Source organism: Mastacembelus armatus, chromosome 8, assembly GCF_900324485.2.
Source record: "Mastacembelus armatus chromosome 8, fMasArm1.2, whole genome shotgun sequence".
Taxonomy (NCBI): Eukaryota; Metazoa; Chordata; class Actinopteri; order Synbranchiformes; family Mastacembelidae; genus Mastacembelus; species Mastacembelus armatus.
This window is the reverse complement of record NC_046640.1, coordinates 8,076,148-8,100,259: the sequence shown is the minus strand read 5'-3', so window position 1 is coordinate 8,100,259 and position 24,112 is coordinate 8,076,148. Positions and strand designations below refer to the sequence as shown.

The 24,112-nt window shown below is 39.2% G+C and overlaps 1 protein-coding gene across 1 annotated transcript; it reads left to right on the top strand.

The window, feature by feature from the left end:
- Positions 1–15,550: 15,550 nt before the first annotated feature.
- On the top strand, positions 15,551–16,448 carry pirt (phosphoinositide interacting regulator of transient receptor potential channels). The gene is made up of 2 exons (XM_026326033.1): positions 15,551–15,624; positions 16,025–16,448. The coding sequence occupies exon 2, from the start codon at positions 16,041–16,043 to the stop codon at positions 16,446–16,448; it is 408 nt and encodes a 135-aa protein (XP_026181818.1). The 5' UTR covers positions 15,551–15,624; positions 16,025–16,040.
- The last annotated feature ends 7,664 nt before the right edge of the window (positions 16,449–24,112 follow it).

Genomic DNA, 24,112 nt, shown 5'->3' with positions numbered 1-24,112 from the left:
AAGAATAAACAATATTGATAGATTTATTATTGTTATTTGTGTAATTTATTTATTTCATTTCATTAGAAATTATAATTTCATTGTAGCTCTGAAATGAGGTAATATGAGGAAATACATGGCTAATACATGTACTTAGTTACTCATTGTTGCTGACCAACCACCTGGACAGAAGTAAGACCCATTATTTGAGCTTCAATTATACACACAGCATCTAACACAAGCAGAAATTGGACAGTTCATGTAATTTATGGTTAACAGCTACAGCTCCTTACCTCAGGGGAGAAACAAATGGATGCAGGCATCATGTAAATGCAGGGAGTTAATAAAGCAGGGTGCTTAAGGAGCCTGAGTGTGCAAACACGATGGTATTCACTAGTGGCCATACCATCATAGGAGTCTGATGATGAATACAGCTAATAGGCTGAACCAGTTCTTATTGCACCACACAGACTTGCTCACACACACACACACACACACATACGCAGGTCTCATAGGTGGCTGGTATTGATCTCTCTGACATACTGCCTCACCACTGAGAGCAGTCAATACCACAACTGTCTATGAGATGGCCCTGAATGTTTCTGCAGTGAAATGGATGGTTGCTGAATGAAGAAGGAGGGAAAGATTTTGAGTGAAATTGTGTAACTAGAGGTTAAAGAAGAAAATCCACAAAAAATCAATTTCGGTGGTTATTCTACAAAATGCAGACAATCTCAGGGTATGTGTTTTTTTTTCCTTTGGGCTTTATAAGCTCTTTTCAAGGTAGCACTTTATAAACTCGCACTGTTGATTTCAGAAACAGGCCGTTTATCTAATAATGCTGGAAGCCCTTCTATTTTGATCCTTTTATATCTTAGCACAGCAATTGACACAGTTGGCTATGTCATTTTGCTAACCTAAATTAAATTGTGGGTTTGGATCAGTGGCACAGCTCTAAATTGGTTTAACTCGTACCTTAGTAATAGAATGTTTTATGTTGGTTGTGAAGAATAACTAATTTCAAAGGTGCTTTGTGGGGATCCTCAGGGCTTGGTGCTCGGCCCTGTTTTATTCTTTTATATGCTACTTCTTGGATATCTTGTGAGAGTCCATAACACTTTCCACTTTTATGCTGATAATACACAGGTTTAATTGTAGCTATGATCACATATATTTTAACTCCTTATGTGCCAGCCTGCCCCCTGAGGTCCACAAATGCAGCTCTTTCCAGATTGAAAAACAAAGGTGACAGAGCCTTTGCAGTCAGAGCTCCTGAACTGTGGAACAACCACCATGAAGAAATCAAGTTGGCTGAGTATATTTTATGTTTTAAAAAGCTTTATATTTTAAAAATGCATCTTTGTATATTACTATGTCCTTTTAAAATTGGTGTTTTTGCCTTGGGAATTGTGTTTTCATTTTTAGTTTTTCTTTTTTTTCTTTTTTTATGCTTGACCTGTCTTTTTTGTTTTGTTCTTATGTTTTATATTCTTACTTCGTAAAGCACTTTGTAAACCCTGTTTTTTTTTTTTTTGGAAAGGTGCTCTGTATATAAAGTTTTATTATTAGAGCAGAGTACTCATATTTAGCAGCAAGCATAAAGCTGTTTTATACGCCAAATTAAGAACTAAATGATAATGAAGTGGCTACCTGTAGCTAATAATCCATAACTTGGCTATGATTAGACAAATTTCTTAATGAGGCTTAACAAAGCACCACCAGACCACAGATGATTGACTTTATGAATGTAAACTGAATGCACTCAGGCCTCATCACCTCAATCAGTTCTCTCCACACAGTGAAGTCTCAAGCCCACTGAGCCATGCAAAGAAAGGGATGAGGAATCTGTCCTAGAAATGATGATGATAATTACTATCATAACTGTAATTACAACAATTATGGGATTATTATTAAATCCATCTTCAACTATTGTGGAAATGCCCTCATTTGTGAACAACATTAAAACAAAGTTTTATAGCAAATCACAGATGATGTTATAATAAGCTCTATGTTATGTTTATGCATCTACATGTCCTATATCAAGTATTAAAATCTCCTAGTAAAACAAGAAGAGGTTATGTTTTTGAGATGAGTGCAGAAAATAATATTGAGTCTAACTGTCGATGACGACAGTTTTCAGTTTTACAAAGATTTTTCACTGAATGGCAAACGAATGTGTGCTTATCCTGAGAGTCATAACTATGGAAGGAAAAGGATTCGCAGATATTAATATTGGATAAACTGAAATTGTGACCTTATGATAGTGCAAGATGAAGATAGGGTATAAAGAAGTAAAAAACATCCTGTGGGGAACATAAATGTCTGTGTCAACTTTTATGAGAGGCCAGCCAATAGCTGTTGAAATCTTTCACTTAAAGGTATAAATCAACCTTGTGGTGGTGCTAAATGAGAGGTCAGGGGACCATCAAAGTTCACTGAATGCATTGTCTGTGACCCATTAATGTATGTACCAAATTGTATGGACAGCCATCAAAAATTCATTAGGATATTTCACTCCAGGCCAAAGTAGTGGATTGCCTGACATTTCCATCTCTCAAACCACTAACAGGGCTAATACTAAAAGGCAACAGTAGCTCAGGTAGGTGAGCAGGCTGGACATTAATCTTAGGGTTTTGGTTCAATCAGTGTGGCTCCATCCACATTTTAAAGTGTCTTTCATGACGATTATGAATCCCCAAGACTCCAAATGTTTATAGATAATGATGTTATTTTAATAAAGTTACTTAAAACTAAGTTGTCCTCTAATGAATTTAATATGTTTACGTTATTGGTTAAATAATCTAAGGCTTACCTTTTGTGACTTGCAGATTGAAGAAGAAGAATGAAGTTTAGGTGTTTGATCCAATGGTCAGTGAATCAAACATTTTGAAAACCAGCCCCCAACTAACGAAGATCATGTCATATCTAAGTCTTCACTCAGATACTGCTACTTCTCACATATTTCCTGCATCATGGTTTTGTTTCATTGATGCATTTTCACTTTATGTGTGTCCACACATTACTTTACATCTTGTACTGCCTGTTTTGTTACTATTGCTGCCTGTCACTCCCCTGCACACCTATTGCTCCCTCAACATTACCTTCATCAAACACTTTGCTTTGTTTTCGACTTGTTTTCTGCGTTGTTTATTGCTTAGGTTAAAATTACCTAGAAGAAGACAAATGTCAGGAAATTCTTCGGAAAGACTTCATTTGGATGTTACTATTCTGTGTGCATCTCTCTCACCACCAGACTCCCATATAAATCCACTCTGTTGTCTCATTAAAGACCGTTCATTCTCTCCACCTCTTCCTGTTGTTGAGTTAGAGTTTGGATCCAGAATTCTGGACCTTACATGTCCTAAGTTACATCGTGACATTGAACATAACTTGCAGCTATATTCCACGCTATAAAAAACATCCCATTTCCATGTGCTCCACATTCAGAGAGAACATTCTTCAATTATAGTCAGACTCCTGCCAGACTGATGAATTAATATCCCACCTGCATTGTCTTATTGACGAGCACCTTCATTAATCACGAAACATACACACAACTCAGTCTCCATCTGCTACTAAGATAACAACAGTTGGATAAATTCTCCACACACACTGGTTTCTTATGTTTCTCTGTCAGTATCTGCCTCGTTCCTTTCTCTTGTCACCTTAAGTTTTTTCCATCTTGTGGCTGCAGTCACTTTGAGGTTTAGTTTTTTTTTTTTTTTTTCTTCCTCACCCAGTCTGGACTTGAAGTTATAAAGCTGTGCAGAGACTCCAGACTTCAGATGGATCAGGTCACAGAAAGGATCAGTGTGCAGCACACCAAAGATTAGGCTCTCTGCAGTGTCTGAGACTGACTTGTGTATCCATGTGATAAAACACCAGCAGAAAATACAGAATAACATATAATCTTGAAGAACACCTTTTTCACCTTAATGAAGGAGGTTCATCAAATTGCTCATTTGCTGTCAAAATGTGTTCTATGTTGAACAAACCTGTTGGTTAAAGGTTGAACCTGAGTTTCCAATCAAAACCCACAATCACCTGAAATGCACCCGTTTGTATATCTCACTAAAAACAAATGTGAGAAAAATCACTTGTACACAGACGAGCATGATAATATCTAAAATGACCGAAATCACATTCGCACAGGGTTTGTGTCAACTTGTTGAATGATTCAAATGTTACTTAAACAACTTCAACAAAGCTGAACAGAGGACTGACCTAAAAGTGGTTACAACTATAAGAAAATAAAAATACATTTTCTTTAAAAATGTTTTCCTTGTAAAATGAAAAAAGACCTAACATTGTGACAGATCAACCAGATCTGCACTTCACTATTTTAGCCACTTTCAGCTGATCATTTTAGATTTGTGGCTCATTTACTGCGCATTGCTTTGATTCAGCTCCCTCTGATAAATCCACTGTACCTACCCAGCTCCAACAATGGGGAAAGCTATAAATTAGCTGGTAAAGAGAGAGTGAAACATTTATTTCAGTAATATAACCCAATATCTGACATTAAAGAGAATAAATATTAGACTCACATCCATCAGGTAGACACAAACATGACTTTCGATGCTTTTTGTGTGCTAAAAGAGGAAATATGCATTCCTAATATGACAGCTGTATAATATGCAATGGCTGTGTCAATCCAGAGTCATAGATAATATAACAATAGACTGTTTGGGGCTAATAAATTAATTCATGAAGTTAAACATGGCCATTTGTGACCAGAATGACAGGAGATTGATGGACTCTTTTCAAACTGCACCATTAAACACAGTCCAGGTGTTCTAGAGCAGACTCAACTTTGTGATACATATATGTATTGAATGTTATTTAAACATATGTTGGTTTAACTGGTGCCAGCACAGGACCGTAATGTGGGACTACCTGTTTTCTCAGTATGACGGCTGTGGTGAGGTGTGAGGCTTCCTACTGTTTGAACATTAAGAAATGAGGATGTTCACAACTTATCAACAAGAAGCTGCTGATCTGACTGTACCCTGCTGGGAACTATCTGACAGAGGGAGCCACCAACAGAGACAGGCGCTTGTTTACAGAAACGTTTGCGTTTGCTTACATGTGTTCACCTGTTTGTCTTTACAAGTGTGTCAGTGATTTTTTTTTTTTATGAGATATTTCCTTATTTTAAAGTCTTGGATATGAAACAGTATACGTGAGAAGTTTAAAACACTAAAGCTGCCTGACAGCTTCATATTTTTTGTATTCATCAGCAGCAAGGGAAGCTTACTTTTTCACTGTGTGTCACTAAAAGTTGCATTCCAACTAAAACCAGCAACTTACAGGCAGATATAATAAAATCTAGGGAACTAGGCTGAAGTCTCTCAAAGGAATTTACTGGAGGTGCACGAAATAAGATGCACACCAAAGAAGGAAAAGTGCTCACCCAGGGCCTTACATTTCTCTGCAGTAAACAGCTGTGAGAGGCCTCTACCAGACTGGCTGTGCAAGAGTTCACATCACTTAACTCATCCATCAGCAACAGCGACGCTTCAGGGGGCGCGACAGAAAACTTCCCGTGAATAGGTCCTGTTAATGCACACACATCTGGATTCACATGAATACATCATAAAAACCAACTTGAGGTTGTGTAAACTTCCAAAGAGTCAGTTGTAATATCAGGTAGATGAACAGCTTGTCTCATGAGGCGAGCTGTCCTAGATTTAAAAGATATGGTGTGACCTTGAAACCTACAGAGCTCTGATTCATTTCCTTAAGCATAAAGGAAAAGCTGCACCTTGTGTTTGAGCAGTGTGATCTGGTACAGCTTACTTTAGCATGGGTGCTCGTGAGGGAAGAGAACACCTCATAATTATTTTTACTGACAACACATACGCTGGAAACCGGAATAACACCATTGTATTTGGATGTGTAAGATCTAATGAGAACAAGTGTCTTGATGTAGCACTAGAAGATAAAACCTGGCACAAGGTAAATCGGACTTAACGTTTGCTCCATAGTCATCTAGCAAATTAGTGCAATTCTCAACCAAGCACATGCAAGTGTATATTACAGGACTGCCATCATTTTACAGTTCCATTTTACAGAAATGTGTTATTCTGTCTTCCCTTTTTTATTATTTAAGAGGCTTTAAAACCTCAGATCAGTTGCTCAACCAAGCCTTCCTGCAATGTTTTTGATCATTTTAATTCAACCTGTAACAACACACCCACTCTCCGTTTAGTCTTTTGCATTTTTAAAGCAGCACTAATTCCCATCAGAATATCCACTAAGACTGCAAAAATCCAAGTTTCCTGGTTGGTTTAATATGCCATGCTGGTGGAGATTTGTTCTTGAAAATCAAATATGGAAAATGCACACAACAACCTAAGAACTCTCCTGGTGTTATCTGATTTTTTTTTGGGAGTCACATGCTATAAATAATGACTATGTGTAAGATCATTTCACAGAGTGAAGGCACAACCGGACTTCATGAATTTCTAAATGAAATTTGCTGCATTCAGTTGCTGGGACGTGGAACCAGGCTAACTGCTAACCTAATTAATGTGGCTTCCCTCCTGTGATTTGCCAAATCAGAGAGTGCTAATTTCACCCAGCACTGCACAAGCTACGTACCTAAGACCCAGGGAAAGAGTTTTCGTTTGTTATCAAGAAACTGCTGTGTCTTTATGTACATGCTCCAGTGATGTTCAGTGCTTTTAGGCAAAAAAAAAAAAAAAAGGAGTAAGATGAGATAGCATCCATTTCAGGGGCATTACATTTCCATTTTTTAATTCAGGGACAATCACTTGGGCACATGAGGCTTAAAAATGGTTCACATTTATTTATTATAGGGTTCATTGCAGTAGTTACTAATGGAAGAAATAATTGAATAGATCATTTTAATTTTTCTATTCGCTCATCTGACACTGTAAAACTTTCAACACTTAAGTTATGTATGTGACAAATGAACCATTGATACTATGTGTCCAAACATATATGGACATATCTAATTATTCAGCCCTAAAATGATTATTTCAGACTGCAGCTAAGTGGTAATTGTGTGATCTTTCTTGTGTTATTAGCATTGTTCAACTCGTGATATAACACAAGCTCAAGCTAGCATATGGAAAATGAATGAAAGACATGTCACATGTACTCTCATGTCAAAAGAAAATTATCCTGGAAGCTTCACCGCTCAGCTCACAATCTTTTCTAATTCGATGTCCATGGGCCTGCTGCAGGCTGTACACCTGATCATATCACACAAGTTTGAGGATTCACTCTCTGGTTTCTAACTTTTGGAAGATCATTCACAGTCACAAATGCGTGTACGAGAGCGCAGCAATGAAGTCATGCACCTTATTGGATTTCTGTGTGACAAAGAGAATGGTGACCTTAATCGATGTGCTTTTCAGAGAAAACGGTGTGCAAATTAGAAGTGTCTTTCTGTGACTTCACATTTTTTGGTCTTTCAGCTGTTAAAGGAAAAAAATAAAGAAACACAGAAATGTTTTGATTTTCTATGGTAAAAAGGAATGTCCTGCTAAGGTCAAACTTCTTTGTGTTTCTCCTTTAGGTCTGGAAAGGCTGTGGAATAATTAAAGTGCAGCATGACAGTTTAGAGAAGACAAAAATAGAATTGGTAGAAATCTAAGTACACTGATGAATAATGCATTATGTTAGGCATTCAGAAAACTATGAGTGTAAGAAAGTATAGCTGCCAAGAACGTGTTGATACTGACAATGTTTGAGTCAGTTACAAAACACGCTCATAAATGAGAAGAATAGAGGTTAACAAATGCAATCAGATCTACTGGTTGAGATGGTAACTTTTGCATAACAAACATGTTCAGACAAGCATTTCTGAGAAAATATGGCTTGTTTGAATCTTCAGACACCGAGGAGCTGCTGTAATTATATTCCTGTTCCTCTTTTAAAATGGCACAAATAAAAAAAAATCAATGGCTGTCTTGATAGAGAGATGAAATGAAGGGAGAAAAAAAAAATCAATTGTATCGACATAATCTGTGGCAGTAAGTGCTCTGCTGCTTGTTTGTCAGGGAAGTGCTGAATGAAATCTTTAGTAGAGAGGAAGTACGGCTTCTGCTATTAGAGATGAATTTTATCAATACATTATTTAATCCAAAAATCTGAGTGAAAGAGGAGCTAATTGATAAAATAAACCCACACAAGACATTTTGGGAGAAAGGAAGAACCCCGCCTGAAAGAAAAGGTTACATAAATTTAGAGATAGCGGTCCTTGTGATTATGCCACGCAAGACCCAAAGTGACTCATCTGCACCACGATTTTCCCTTTGCTTTATCCAAATGTTACCCTGAATAACAAGCACAGGAAAAAATAACAACCAAATCAACAGGACCGCATAAAAGCAATGCATTCTTTCCTCAGACTGACACAGAAATGGACCAGGTTGAACAGGTGGTCTAACTTCATCTAACACTGTGCCATCTCCACATTGAAGGGGAAATGAATCAAATCACCATGTACAGACACAAGAGGCCAGAGCAGTCCATTAATGCTGATTGTTTGTGAGGGCTGGTCCCTGAGGTCACTGTTTGTGGCGATTTTTACGTCATGGCTTGAAAATTAAGGATAACGTGATCCCTGACACATGATATAAGCATCGGTGGCAATATTTACTGAAAAATTAATATTGTATTGTGTTTTTGGTGCTTTTTTCTATAATGACGGTTTTTTCAACATCTTCTAGTTCTCTTCGTCTCAATTGTTATAGTGTTAAATCTTAAGAGATGTGGCGCTTCAAGCTGAAGTAGCAGAATCAGAGTAAGTGGAAGGAAACTTGCTAATTGATGCTTGTTTTGAGAGTCTTGGACTGATTCCTCTGAGGATCTAAGGTCTGTGAGGCCTCAGAGGTCCTCTGGGAGTTTCTCCAGCTAACTCAGTAGGTCCACCGTATTGACTTTTCAGCATGAAACAAAAGGCTCCCATTTATCTTGATTAGGTTGGAACATCTGTTCAGCCTTGGCTATCAAAGTGTCATTGAATGTTAGGCGTGGTGAGTCTGCTCAGCAAACACACACAAAATATAGAGGTCTGCGAGGGTAAAAGTGGATGTAAAATGCTGTGGATCAATATTATTCACCCCCCGCCATATCACCCATCCCGCTCTGAGAGGAAGTAGAATTTCAAAAGGAACTCCAGATACAACTGTGATATTACATCTACCATTTCTCCATCAAAGGTTAGACATGTCTAAGCCTTGACCTGTGATCTCTGTGCTTCAGCAAAGACAGACCGTACCAAAGGCCATGCAGCTTTACAGCCCGGTCGCCATGGAAACCTCAGCATTATGGAGTACTGATTGTAAAATCTCAGTTATATCTCCGTTCTGGGATTGCGATCCAGCTGCACCGTCTGTATCGCTTTGACCCCAGCTAGATTGCTCTTATTTTCCATGGTTCAGAAAGCCATGCCCTCTTGATATCTGAAATTAGATGTCAGAGTCTCTCCCATGAAGCAGAAGTCATAACTTGTTTTATTGCTTCTAAGAGGATCATAGAGAACTGAAGACAGGCCTACTGGAAATGTTTTGAATGGTGGCCAATTATCCCAAGTTTTTTTTTTCTTTTTTTTCTTTCACTTTCTTTGTGTTTTTGTAAAACACCTGAATTTCTGTGACGAACATCACCTGCCAAAAAACCTCTACACAATATCATTCATCCTTGCTACATTTCTTTTCAAGTCACATTTATTTTTAAGTGCAGGGCTTGTGTACCGAAAAAAGGCTTTCACACGCTAAAAGTCTGATGTGATCTTAGATGACATCTTGAAAATTTGATATTCGCAGCACAGATTCACCTGTCTCCTGGCGTCCCTATTAATATCTGACACACAACAGCCATGTAGCATCCCTGGTTCTCTTTACCTGCTGGAAAATATTCACTCACACATTAAGTGGTAATGCATGAATTGCTTTTCATAGCTGTGCTGCTGTGGTATGTTTTTGCTTCAATTCAGAGAAGTCAGCTCTTAATCAATGAGTGTTCTGACCTGTGATACCATTGTCCTTGATTGTTTTCAAGCTGATGTTTTTCAGCCAACTGGTCGCTAATTTTTTCTGTTGGCCGCTGAACAGGATGGCTACTGAGGAAATAGTGTTACAAATGTGACACACATTTAAGTTTAAGTGTGTTTTATTTTGATTTAATGCTGCATCTTGTTTTTAATTATTCCCAGTAAAACATCTTTAGAAAGGTTCTGTGTAAATAAAGCTATTACCGTAATTATTATTATCAACCATAAAGGAACAAAGTAGTTTCACCTAGTGCAGACACAATGTTCTGTGATAAAGTCGATTGAGGAACTTCATTGATTGGAGGCTCAGGGTCAGGGGGAAGTAAAGCACTAATGCATGATAGAGGAACTGGTATTTCCACTGTGGCATCTTGAACACAAGTTGCAGTGAGTGTGGTGGGAAACCAGTGAGGGATCATCTCCTTTTCAGAGCAACATACTGATTCCTACAAGCTGGTCTGTCCCAGTGAGATTCATATACACTATAACTATTCACAGCTACATTACGGTAACTTGTTGTACATGATCACACTTTTCAGAGTCATAAACAGACTTGAAGAAATGACATCATAATGCATTTGTACTTACCACAAGCTGTGGTGCTCCAAAAGATCCAGATGTTTTCTGGCTGTGTGAAATATACAGCATTTTACCAAGGAAAGACCTACTGTGAACATTTGCTGTTACAGTGATGATATACTCACTTTGGATCGCTGTTATGTCACCCCCCATCAGTTGATGACAGAGCAGCAGCGTTTTTATATAGAAGTGTGTACAAGACTTTATCACTTAGTACAAATATGTAGGTCTACTGTAAGTGCTCATCTTCCATGCATGAAATACTTCTAATGCTCTTTGATGGAAGTTGTACAGAGTTCAGTATGGAAGCTTGAAAATGAAATGCAGAGGCTGTTAGTGTTAGAAATAGTTTTATCATCTAATGCTGTGTTGGATACAGATACCCAAATATGTAAAAATCCATCTAATGGACATCAAACACAAAAATAACAATAATTTGCTTAGTTCCCATTTAGCATCATAATGTGTCTGGACTAAAAGTTTTTCTCTGCTTTGTCAAATGGCTGCTGGCCCTCTCCTCTGAGGCATTTTCTAATTCGAAATGGGACAAATACATGACTCATCACAGACTCATTATTAGATAACATTTTAGAAAAATCATCAAATTATTCATTTCAAGTGTGAAAATTGGCCTTTGTGTGTATTCTTCCGACCAGTGTGGTTCACCCGCTGAGACTTGCAGTAATATGCAGTGACAGGCTCTGTCATCAAAGGCAGTGTCCTGTTAATTCTGGCTGATTTCTCACCTAGAGCACCGTGTTCGTGCAGACTGGCAGTGACAGTCCTGGAAGTGAGCCGACACGTCTGGGTCACGTACCCCACATTTACCTTAAAAGAGGTAATTTGAAATGCTTGTTATTCCTGAAACCTGTTCTTTTGGCTGAATTTGAACATATTCTTTGGAGCTTTCTACTTATGTTTTGCATTAAATTTCATGTCTCATTGCATGCATTAAGGATTTTACAGAAATCACACCATCCAGTTATGGAAGAAAATGTTTATGTAGATTCATACTAAAGTGATACTAGGTATTGTTGCATTAGATCACAGGTAATAGAGAGATTTCAGAGAGAAATGGGTGCTCACCAGGCTTTACTTTACACTTCTTGGTAGCAAGTGGATGTAAAGGTAAGAAGCAGTAGTCAGGAACTTTCGATAAGATTTTCAAGGGGCAATTCTTAAATGCAAAGAAACAGCATATCACCATAAAGTGATGAGCACCAAAATTTAAAGGAGAAATGTTATTCTCATAATCATGCATTTTATATGCATGCTAACATTTTATTCACTATCTTCTTTGTTAAATATGGGAAACACAACTCAAAGCAAATAGACTATATCAGCAGCACTAGGCTCCTGGAAATAAATCTTACATAAGTCATTTCAAACACTTGTCTCTGAGTCCAACTGGAAGCAAACAAAATTTAGATCAGCTGTTGTAACTCACTGATTTGGAGTATGATTATTCAGGGGTAACTTTCAGCTACCTTATCATTTGTGCACAACAGTTTTCATGTTGTTTCCATGCATGAGGCTATGGATCACTGTCTCTTCAACATATTCATGTGCAAGGTAAGTTGTGACAAAGACAATACATTTCACTCAGATGACTAAGTAATTATTTAAGAAAGCTGGGTGCAGTGGCTGGTTATCCAGTGGAATTTTATGATGATGATTATGAGTTGCTTGATGGCCTACCATGTTTATTCCTATCACAGCACACAAAGAAGAGCCACAGCAGAGGAGGACAGGAACAACAGAGGCGGAGTCTCCCCATATCCAGTAAGTTGTTTTGCCAGAGTCCATGTTTCCCACCCTACACAACTACACAGCCTAGAGTGAAAATGGCCATTTAAGGTTGAAAAATGCCTCCATTTTTCTTCAATTTGGGAAAACAGTGCCGCTCTGTTCCTTCTATTAGGATGATAAATGAGTGTATTTATCTGGTTCACTGTACATGAGATTTTCTTAATGAACAATTAAGAATTGTGTGGAAAATCGGCAAATGTTTTCCATATATGCGGTAACAGGGCAACATGTAGCAAACATTTTATCTCAGTTTACCAGCACCCTCCCACATTCCCAACAGCACTGAGCCCAGAAGCACGACCCAGCTGATCAACAGGAACATGGCTCACTTTGTTCTTTGCCCAATTATAAGACTGGGAAAACAAATCCATCAGAAATGAGATGTGGCTAAGCTATTGATTTGTTTATAGAGTCCACATCTTTTCCTTTCTCACAGCATCTTTTCGCACTCCCTCTCTTTCTCCTTCTTTGACATACCACAGCAGGGGAGGAACAGTGTCATTGACGTCATGAAGGGCCAAAAACCATCAGGGGCCACCATCATTAGCAGACCATGCATACCTCTTCACTGTGCTCTATTTTTATTCCAGTGCACTGAACAAACAATACGGCCATTTATATTGATACATGTGATGCTGTGATCACCAAAGCAAGGAAATGCATGGTGTGAGAGCTCACCTTCACCTTTTGTTCTGAAAGCCAGTAGATAAATGAAAGACATGCACCTACAAAACCTGAACACATGCTTGATTCATTTAGAGGAAGAAAATCAATGACCTATGTAGGAACATAGAATTTGGGTTGTCATACTTCATTATAGGCACATGATCATTAAACAGTATTTATTTCAAAGGTGTTTAATGTCCACAGACCATACAGTCAGATGTAAGTTGGAGAATGTTCAAATAAATCCATTGGTAGAAGGAGAAGACAACCAGGCCAAACCTTTGTTGTTTTGTTGTCTAATCTCCCTCTTCCATATTGTCTTTTTTGTGTGTGTAATTTAATTCAAAGGCTGAAGAGAAAACTATGAATATCAACAGGATATCGCTGTATTTCCTTGAGTGAAAGAACATTTATGCTGCAGATGTTTTCATGCCCTTCCTCATGTGATTACTTAACAAATAACCATAAACATGCAAAGAAGATTAATTAGTTCTCCAAGGTCACCTGAAAAGAAAAGGTTGTTAATGTGTTAAAAAAAAGCTGAGGTGACCTGAAATGGTATTCATCTGCAGACGAGTGACTATCTCCAGACAAGCTGCTGCACAGGTTATATTGATATTTGCTAAGGAGTTAACGAGGCTCTGTGTGAGGCTTCATTTGGCCAAAAAATATTTCTGTTTAATCCACAGCACTGAAAAATCACAAGGGTTGGAGTTGTTAGAGCATCTTAGTTCTGGTGGCTTTAACAGGAGGGTGCGGATGCTGCACCTCAAAGTCCACAGTTCATTTGAATTCAGTCCTAAAACCCCTGACGAACCAACAAACCCAGCGTACCGACTCAAGACAAGGCTTATTTGCTCTAATCCCCAGCAGCCCTCTATGTTTGTATTATCATATAGGATTAGGCGGATACCTATATGTTGCTTTACCCATATAGTGCCTCAACTTTTAACTTTTGAACACCAATAACTCATATAATCCCCCTGTGATATTCTACTGCTTTCTCTTAGATATTCGTGTAACTAAAACGTGTTTGCCATTAGTGCTTGAAACATGATCTGAATTATCAACTCTATCAATCCAAAAACAAACATTTTTATGAAGGTCTGCAGCTCCACCCTATCTTTTAGCAGGTTTAGGTAGCAGTGAGAAATACCCTCAGATGACTGTGATCGAGTGAATGGGATACAACCCACTTAAATGGAGCATTAAAGAGAATTAGCCATGTTATAATCACAAGATACTGTGGCACATTACATGAAATGGATAATTAATCTCTTAAAGTCATGTGGATGTAAAATAAAAGACTTTTATCAATACAGAACAGGAAGGTACTGGGGGTTATTGTAAAAATACTGAACTGACTAATTAATTCAGTAATCCTGGTATGATATAATTCACTAAATGATAATGATGAAGCTAATATATACCAATACTGCCCTCTGTTGGATTATGGGGCTCATTGCAAGTATTGACAAGCTTCATCATATCAGTGTTGTACCACAGGGTGGTACAATGCTGCATCATAAACAGCTGACATCCGTAATGTAATGGCATCAGTGGTTCAGTGTTTAGCTCAAGTGCAAGTAGCAGTGCTGGAGAGCCATTTTCAAAGCTTAGCAGCTCTCTGTAGAGTGTAAATGGTTTGAAGAGGGGTGTACAGATCAATAGCCACATACTGACACTTGTGTCTTTGCAAAGGAACACACAAAGCAACAAAGACACAAATGCAATATCAGGGCTGTTTAATGGAAGTGGGAGTGTCATATTGCGGCAACATCCATCTTGTGTTCCTACTGTGCATCTGAGGCAGGAAATTTTAGAAGCTGAACAACGTAACAATAAGACGACAATAAATCTTAAACTTGATTAAATTTCCTCCAACTTCTGAGGGTTAATTATGCTACATAGATTTTATCAATCTATGTTCAACTACAACTTGGAGATAATTGCTCGAGGGTACTTTGGGATCAATACTGTGCCAACATACTAGGCTGTATTGGAAAGTCTCTGTGCGGATGATTGCTTGTTACATCAATCTAGTCATAACAGAGAGCCATTTCCTAGCTGCTGCCCTGCCCTGCTCCTCTTTGTGTGGAAAGAGCACCAGCCAAATGAGGCAGATATTTTCCTCTCATTTCCAGACTTGGGAAGTTTTTTGACATTGTCAAACACAAAGGCATTTATATACATTTCTTCAAAGTATTTCAGAGCCCAATGGAGACCTCAGCCTGAGTTTTGGGGTCTATGGATATTTCTCCGAACCGGAAGGCACCTCACCCTGAATGCAACATCAGACATGACCGCCTGCGATGGTAGATGATGGTAAAGGGATGGTGGTCACAGGATTCACTGGAGGAGGTGGAGATAGCACAGGAGGGTGGGTAGATAGTTCCTCAGTGGGAATCAGTAGCACTGCAGTTTACTGGTTTCTCTGGTCGGACTGTGGGCCACATTTTTCCAGCTTCTCCTCCAGATTTCTGGATATTTTCTGATGGTTGACAGATTTAAACTCATTGATTCTTCAAAAGAAATACAGAAGGAACTTGATCCAGATTTGAAAGGTATGTGTTTGTCTTATTGTTTACTTATGTTTGCCTGGTGTGAATTGGGTTCTAGTGGCAAATAATTGAAAATAACAATAATTATAATACAGCTAGATGGACCTGTGGTAAAAACATATGCAAACCTGATATTAATAGATAGAAAATGTGTTATTCCATAATGTAAATTTGTGAAAAAAATGACCATTATATGAATAACGGCTGATTTTTTTCAAGCCTAGAACGATTTAAGGAGCCTCAGGAGAGGCTTCCTCATCACAGATGTCAGCATTTTTTGTGAATTAATTTATTAAGTTATTTAAAGTTATAATTTTCTTTTATTGTCCACTGGTAACTTTCTCATATGACAGAGACGTGTCTTCCTCTATAAATTGATTCTTATCCCACATGACTTTCACAGAGTCATCTAGGAGGCCATGCCAGGCAGCCCAGAGAACATCCCCCTGGGAGAGTGCACCCTCTCCCAGTCCAGGGATCAGCTGACACCCCCAAGCCGTACAGAAAGCACTGTGTTCAGCCTCTCTCGCAGCGAGTCCCTCTGGACCACCGAGGCCTCTCGCAGCAAGTGCGAAGTCTTCTGGTTCCCCATCCATTTCATGTCCACCGGAGGCAGCTTTCTGGCGTGTGGCATCATCATTAGCGGTCTGTACTTCGCTGGCCACTGCAGGAAGGTCACCAACATCCTGGGACCAGCCCTGCTGTCCATTGGGCTAATGGTTTTCGTGGTGGGCGTGGTTCTCATTCCCATCACAAAGGAGAACAGAAAGCAGATGAACATGAAGAGGCCCCTCAATCACTACAGGCCTCCCATCTTCAATGTGTGATGTTCGGAAGTAATTTTGCATGAGGAACGCAGTGGATTGAAATGTACTTTTTCAGCATGGGCGCCTCTGTGGAAAAAAAAAAATTATTAAAGGACTGCGTGATGACATTTAGATTTATTTCACTGATTTACCAGGATTGACAAAACTAATCATTGTCTGTGTGTGCATGACAACATTTGCATTAATCACCATGGCTGATAAAAAAAAAAAAAGGTGAGCGCACAAGGACAACAATCTACTGCAGGAAATGCAATTATTCGCACATTTCCATGCATTTTAGTAAGAATGACACTGAAAAGCAAACTGTCCTGATCGGAATATTTATGAGAGAAGACTGGACAACGGGGATTTCCTAATGCTGTGTGGTACAGTACATGCAATTCATAAATAATTAAAGGTTGTGAGAGCTTATAATTGTCAGTTCTCGGTTTACTGTGTCTAGTCCTTGGGAAGGTAACTTTAACATTAAATCAGAGTGAATTTACCCTCCAATATATGTAAAAGGAAAGAATTTGACTATTGTGTCTTGAAGGTAGATTTTCATAGGATTTAAATATTATGTGGCAAGAAATTTTAAGTAACTCTTTCAGAACCAGTGTCCATTGTAATGGGCATAAAGTGGCATATTAGTCTCAGCCAATGAAAATGCATTGTTTTAGAATTAGACATTGGCCTAATAAGACAATGTTAATCAATATTTGAATTGAACTGTGTGAATCCTACAAGAAAAGAAATGCTTGTGGTAAAAACCTCCACAGGGCATTGTCTCCTGACTCTGCAGTCAGCAGAGCTTTATAACATTTTGCAGCTTATTGCTTATTGCAGCCTTCAGTTTCACTGTTGTGCTTCACTGTCACTGCTCTTACAGAGCTGCCCACACCAGCAACCTGTTCTGAATGAGGAAGCGGTAAACCTTCAGTGGACCTGCCCAACATCCCCCCAAATAACACACACCTACAAAGTTAGCAACAAACTGGGGAAGAAGGTGGAGCTGAATGTCAATGCTCCTCTCTGTGTGCTATAGGCTTAATAACTTACAGCTTGCTTTGCCTTTCCCAGTGCAGGTTTAAACCTCTAAGCCTAAGAGTTTATATAGGGTCAGACTGGCAGACAAAACTTTTCCATTTTTCTTCATTCATCTGACATGAGCATGATCTGCACTGTGTGTGTTTGCTGAATGCGTGCACATAAGAGGAAGACATCAAACTGAGAATGGATAAACCATTAGTGGATTTTCATTCAAAGAAACAATTTAGTGATTGAAAAAGAAGATAATCAGCAAATGAAATCATTGTAATAACAGCTAGAAAACAAATCACACCATAGAGACACCACTTGGATTTCTCCTTAATGTTACTTCAACATAACTCATATAATAATACAAATAATACATTACTTAACATAGACATGATTAAAAGCTAATGAACCAATAATCCATTACATATTAGAACATTTGACATGTTGCTATTCTAAATGTTTATTATAGTAGACATGAATTGTTTAACACCCTCATTTCTACATGAGAGGAGAGTAAAAGGGTTAAGCGCCAATATCTTGTTCAAATCATGTTTATGTTTTACACTGTAGTGTCTGTGGACATTTAGTAGCCTACAGCAGGTCTGTAAACAAAGACAACGCAACAGGAGGAAGGCTGAGTGATGCATGACTCTGTGTCCGTGGATATCAGTTTGACTACCAAATAAAAAAAGTCCTCCATCATTTGCATCATTGTGGACTTCAGCCTGAAGTTAGATTTTGACGAGTGACAACACAAACGGGAGCTGTGTGTTTAAGTGGCGTGTGCGCTGAGCGAGCCTGTTGACTCGTCTCTTTAAGGTGGGGCGTTTATCTACAGGTGCGCTGCCTCTGCTCAGGTGCAAAGGCTGAATCATCCTCCCGTTATACAAGCTTCAAACAGCTCTAATCTTTCAGCCATGGGCCTCGAAAAGTGCATAGGGGGCTGCGTGCCCCTGTTTTTAAGCGCTATTGTCTTTGACGTCTTCGGCCTGATTCTGATTTTCGTCGGGATATTCGCCAACCTGCGTATCAATGGTCAGTTTTATGGCGACTTCTTCATCTACACCGGCTCTCTGATCATTTTCTTCAGCCTGGCCTTATGGCTGATGTGGTACGTGGGCAACATCCAGATATCCGATGACGACGGCTTGAAGAAGAGGAACAGCATCGTCGTGCGACTGGCGAGGAAATTAACCGAGAGGCTGAGCCAGAAGCTGAAGGGGGGAGAGAGCGTGAAATGCGCTGAGGATGAGGAGCGCAGTCAGGTGGGGTCACCTCCACACAAAGCCAGCAGGGTGACATGGGGCAAGTCCACAGCCTACCACAATGAAGGGTATGATGACTCCCTGGATTCCTCTACCGTGGACAAGGACGTGGAGAAAGAACAGGATGCCCAAGCCCAAGAGATCATCGTGACATGAATATAAAACCCTATTCACCTAATGTGTGAAATGGGTCTACATCTGCTTTGATAAACAACAAAATGCGCTGTTGGCTACAGTGAGTGTTTGCAGCCAAAACGTGCACTTTGACTGAACAGTTTCTTTTTCTCTATATAGTCCTGGGAGAAGGGAAGCCACTTCAAAATACTGAGTACTGCACCCTCATCCCCTTCAGAAAATATGGACTTTATTCTGAAAGGATGGTCTGTTAAGTTTTTGTTTTCATTGTTCAGTAACACTTTGTTTTACTGGTCCATGATTCCCTAAACTATGTTATTTTAACAGTTTGTTTAATGGGTCCATGATTTCCTGAACTATGTTATTTTAACAGTTTGTTTAATGGGTCCACGATTTCCGGAACTAATTTATTTTCAATAACACTTTGTGTTAGGAGTCCATCATTTAATTGCCTTGACATTTCCTGTTAAAAAATTTTGTTACATGGAGGATAGTGGTGAATCAGTTACAATTCAAGTACACAATAGTCCAGCTAGACGTGCAAAAATGTGAAACTAGTCTATAGGGAAGAGTGCAATTTATGATATACATTATGAAGTTTTCAGTTTCCATAAACAGAAGAATAATGAATTAATACTTCCTTTATTTTAAATACAATGAAAGCTCCCATTTCCCAATTTGATTGCTACTAAATGACATAGGAGATGTATTAAGATCTTATTTAGAAATCATGGGAAAATAGCAAATGCTTATCTGTTAATCTTATTGTTTGATGTTACTATTGATTTTATTTTCCATCATGAAGGTTTAAATACTATTTCAATGCTTTCTCTACACTGCCAGGAAAGGCCCTAAAGTTATCATTTTTTCAATGTCTTTTCCTTATCTTCCAGATATAGTTATTATATTCAATATACTTTGAAGCTACTACTGAAAGAGTACAGTTTGCTGACTTATTTCCTGACAAAGCAACATTAACACCGGTCAGACAGGTTTTTCACAGTGGCGTGGTGTTGGTTAAACAAGCTAAAATCCTCAACAAAGGACCGTATGTGACCTGCAGTACTGTATGACTCACTGTATCTCTTTCTAGAATATATACTCTGTCTATACTAATCACATTTTGGGAATTGTAGTCTAGTAGATTTGAGTTACAAATACAGCCTATGCAAATGTCAGCTCTGTCAGGGTTTCATTTATAATACGAAACCAATTCTCATGCACAGAGTTAGAATTAGCATGACTGACAGCATAAGTCACTTTAATCAAACTGATGACAGCGTTACAGTAAATGAAAGCTAATTCATCTTTGCCGTCTACACCTGTTGACATTATATGTCAAAGCCACACAGGAGAGACAAACAGTGGCAGCTTGACTGGTCAAACAAGGTGCTCACTGAAAGGTTTCCATTACGTGCATTTCCTCTTTGTGACAGTCACTTCATATTAGCTGGCATTTATTATAGAGATGCAGGAACTGTGGATTATTAAATATTTAGGGAACACTTGAATGAAGTTTACACCCTGCAGAGCAAAACTCAAACTACATAAAAAGGGTAAATATAGTTCCTGGAATAAATCTCTGAACTCAGTGGGAGTGAAGTCAAGTGAAGGCTTTGAATAATCTGATAAAAGATGCAGCACACCAATGCTGTGAATGACTTTGGTTTCATTAGCTCGGGGGGGGGTCTCAATTAATTATAGCAGGCATATCACTGTGTAAACACATGCTGATTGCAAAATATATGCGCATAAATCTGTCCCACAGGTCACAGACAGTGAGTAAATGTCACAAGATTCAAAACAAGTCAGCCCAGTAAAGGAATGTAGATGGACTGTGGGGTTTCTCAGCTGTTAATGAGCAGCACATCCCATTGTGGTTGAATACCTGTCGCACGACTAAGTCTTGTGCTATGAAAAAAATGTAAGGTGTGCTTGAGTAAAATGAATGTTCCAAGAGAAGGAAAGTCTTTTGTAGACAGGACTTGCTCTCATTCCTCTCAGACCTTCAGACTACATTCACCTGTTCGTCTCACCTGGCACGACCATGGCAGACCACAGGAAGTACAGCATCACTTTCCTCATGCTAGCTATTATTTTTGACATCGCCGGCCTCAGTCTCTTCTTCCTGGGGATCTTCGCTCCTTTGAGATTCTGGGACTTTTTCGTGTTCTCCGGACCTTTGCTGATCTTTTTAAGCCTAGTCTTCTGGATATTCTGGTACATGGGGAGCATCACTGTGTCTGATGAGGAGCTCAACCTGCTGAAACAAGACACACTATGAGCACCATATGAAGGAAGCAGGACTGAGTCAAAGCTGGGCAAGGCGCTGGACTCCTTCAAACCAGCCACATGATGAAGAGGAGGGAACTGGCATGAAGCAGAAGCTTCACCCGCAGTCATGACTCTTTGAGACACTTGAGATTTTTGCCTCACTAAAGGGACAGGAGATAAATCCAACTTCAGACGCAACCTGCAACATATCTCACTCGCCGGAGATAAAAACACTATTCCACCCTTTGACTTCAGGGTAAAAACAACTTGTCATGCTGCGTATGAACAACAGTGATTCATGGATTTGGTTGGAGTGAAAAATGTATTTCTCAGCACTTTCACTGGGGGGGAGAGAAGCTTTTAAAAACTGCACCATGTTATTATTATTGTATATGTGTAGTGTGAGCTGTCGGACAGAAGAGCTTTTGAAATTAGTAACTAACATGCTTTAAAATGGCTGTTGTGTTTTTGTCAGGCTGAAGCCCAGTATAACTAGCCAAACGGGCAGCGTGGGTTTTTGCTTGGGGATATTTTAGAAAGATCCACCCAGTGCAATTACATCTCTGTCAAACAAACTACTGAGAGGAAGAAGATGTGTTCCTTCACAAAAGCAGTGACGCTCCAAAATCTAATTACATGTGCCGAAAGATTTTGCCAATTAGCAGTTTTTACTCCAAACGCTGCATCTGCGGTTCAGTTTGTTCACCACAAACTAAAGCACAGTCAGTGAGGACAATGAAAATAATACTCCTTCTCCAATTCTTCCCAGCCTTAATCAGCACTCAAGGCACCATTAGCTCCCCTAGACAAGGAGAGTGTTATTAATGTGTCCATTTTGGTTCCAGCCCGAGAGAGGAAATGGAGGAGAGGCATAATGGGGCTCACTCGCTGTCTCTCGTTGCAGAGAGGTGGAAACCCTGCTGCTCTGCCCCGTCTCCCCCATGGGAGACCGCCTGCTCTGTTCTAGTGAGTTGCCTTGATGGTTGACAGTATGATTGTTTGACATCTTTGCAATCTTAATCACAACTGCTTTCATCAGTGTATAAATGGCATCTCCTGTGAGAGATGCAAATTATGAAAGGTTTTACTTTGAGAGCAATGAGAGCACAATTATTGGTTGACTGTACCTCAAATAAGACAGCATGGTGATATTGTCTTCCCTGTATATGTTTTAATGGTTTAGTTATTGGTTCCTAAACACCACTGTTGAATTATCATCTCATGTACTATCACCTGGGACTGTAGTATCATAAGTGTTATTAAATTCTTTACAGTTTAAACCGTTCATCTGGCAATCTATTCACTGAGCATCTGATATTGTTATAATCTGCACTCTACACTTGTTGTTATTAATACGCAGATGAATACTGGCCTGCGTTGGCTCACAGCAGATAAATCTGCTGTTTGGCAGGTGATGAAGTGGCATTACTGTTCTCTGTTTGTGAGCACTACATCAGCCTAAAAGCTTAAAATGGCTGGTGAGTTCATGATGTCATCCTTGGAGGCTTGTGAAGGTGTATGTCTCCCTCCAGTGGTTGGTCCAGCTGCTGTTAGAGGCTAATAGGTGGTTCATACAGGCACTTTACCTCTTACCTTCTATAACAAAAAGAAATATATTATTCATGAAACATTACAGAGTTTGGACTACATTACAATATAATTTTGTTAAATATATTCACTTCATGTGCCTGCACATTGTAAGCTCTTTATTGTTGACTATTGAGAGGAAATCATTAAATTTAGAAATTATTTAGTCATTATTAATATATATTATACATTATAAATATATATAGTATTTGATATAGTATTTACGTTTTACTAACACTGGTGAACCTTTACAATGGTACTGTTATCTAAACAAACAAGATCTTTATTGAGGATCAGTAATAGACACACCCAGTAAAACTGTTGTTTCCTGCATGTCTAAATTGCAAGAACAGTTATAAAAATGTTGAACAACACTGTGCCACTGTGCCAAAACAGAATATGAATCTTTAATTGGGATATGTCATTAAAAGACATTTGGATCCAACAAATATGCAGAAAATTCAATATCAACATTCAACAAAAGTCAACAAATAATGTGACTTCCTTGACATTACTGCCATTAATACTTTATATTCCAGTGTGTTCTCAAACATATATAAGACCATTATTCTTCTGCAAACTGTGGTGGGCTCAGTGGGAACAGATTGTCAAAGCCTGATTAATACTTAACACCTTTACTGAAGTGTTATCAATAGGGACCTGCTTTGTTGTGTGCACCCACGTGCACGCGCGCTCACACCACTTCCCCAAAGAAAAGTCCCTCAGTGTTTACAAACAAGTGGCCTACAGATGGCACGGTCACTCACCCTGATGATAACAGGGGCTGCAAACGGCACAGCACTACAAACCTGCAGCCCCATCAGCCTAATATAAAGCAGGTCTATCTGTCAAGACAACAAAACTGGTTTGTACTGATTACAAACTGCAAAAGAAGGTCATCTACAAGACAGCTAACCTCACCATTACACACTAACAAGATGCTGCAAAGGGGGAACCGTGCAAAGCCCGGCATGGATTATGTAGTGGAGGAGGAAGACCCTATTGCACTGTGGGGTTTACGCTGCTGCGACGTGGATATTGATGAGAGCTGAATAGTGCAAGCTGCTACAACACGCGTGGTTGATTCTTAGTTTGAATACACGATTCGTCGGTGGCATCGACGCACGATCAGAGATTATCGACAATCTTTCGATGTAATCATTAACGTGACTGGTTGCACGTGTAAACTGCTTGATCCATTCCTTTCATGCGAGCTCAAAAAGCGCTCGGGCCGGTTCTTCTCTCTCACCAAGTAGCATATGCACGTATTGCTACATGCCAACCGACCTTGAATGTGTCCTCGGATTAACGTTCAGGTGTGATTGGTCGCAGTCACAACGCTGCATCGTCGTCCTCGAATCTCATTGGCGGAACGCGCTGTCAGTC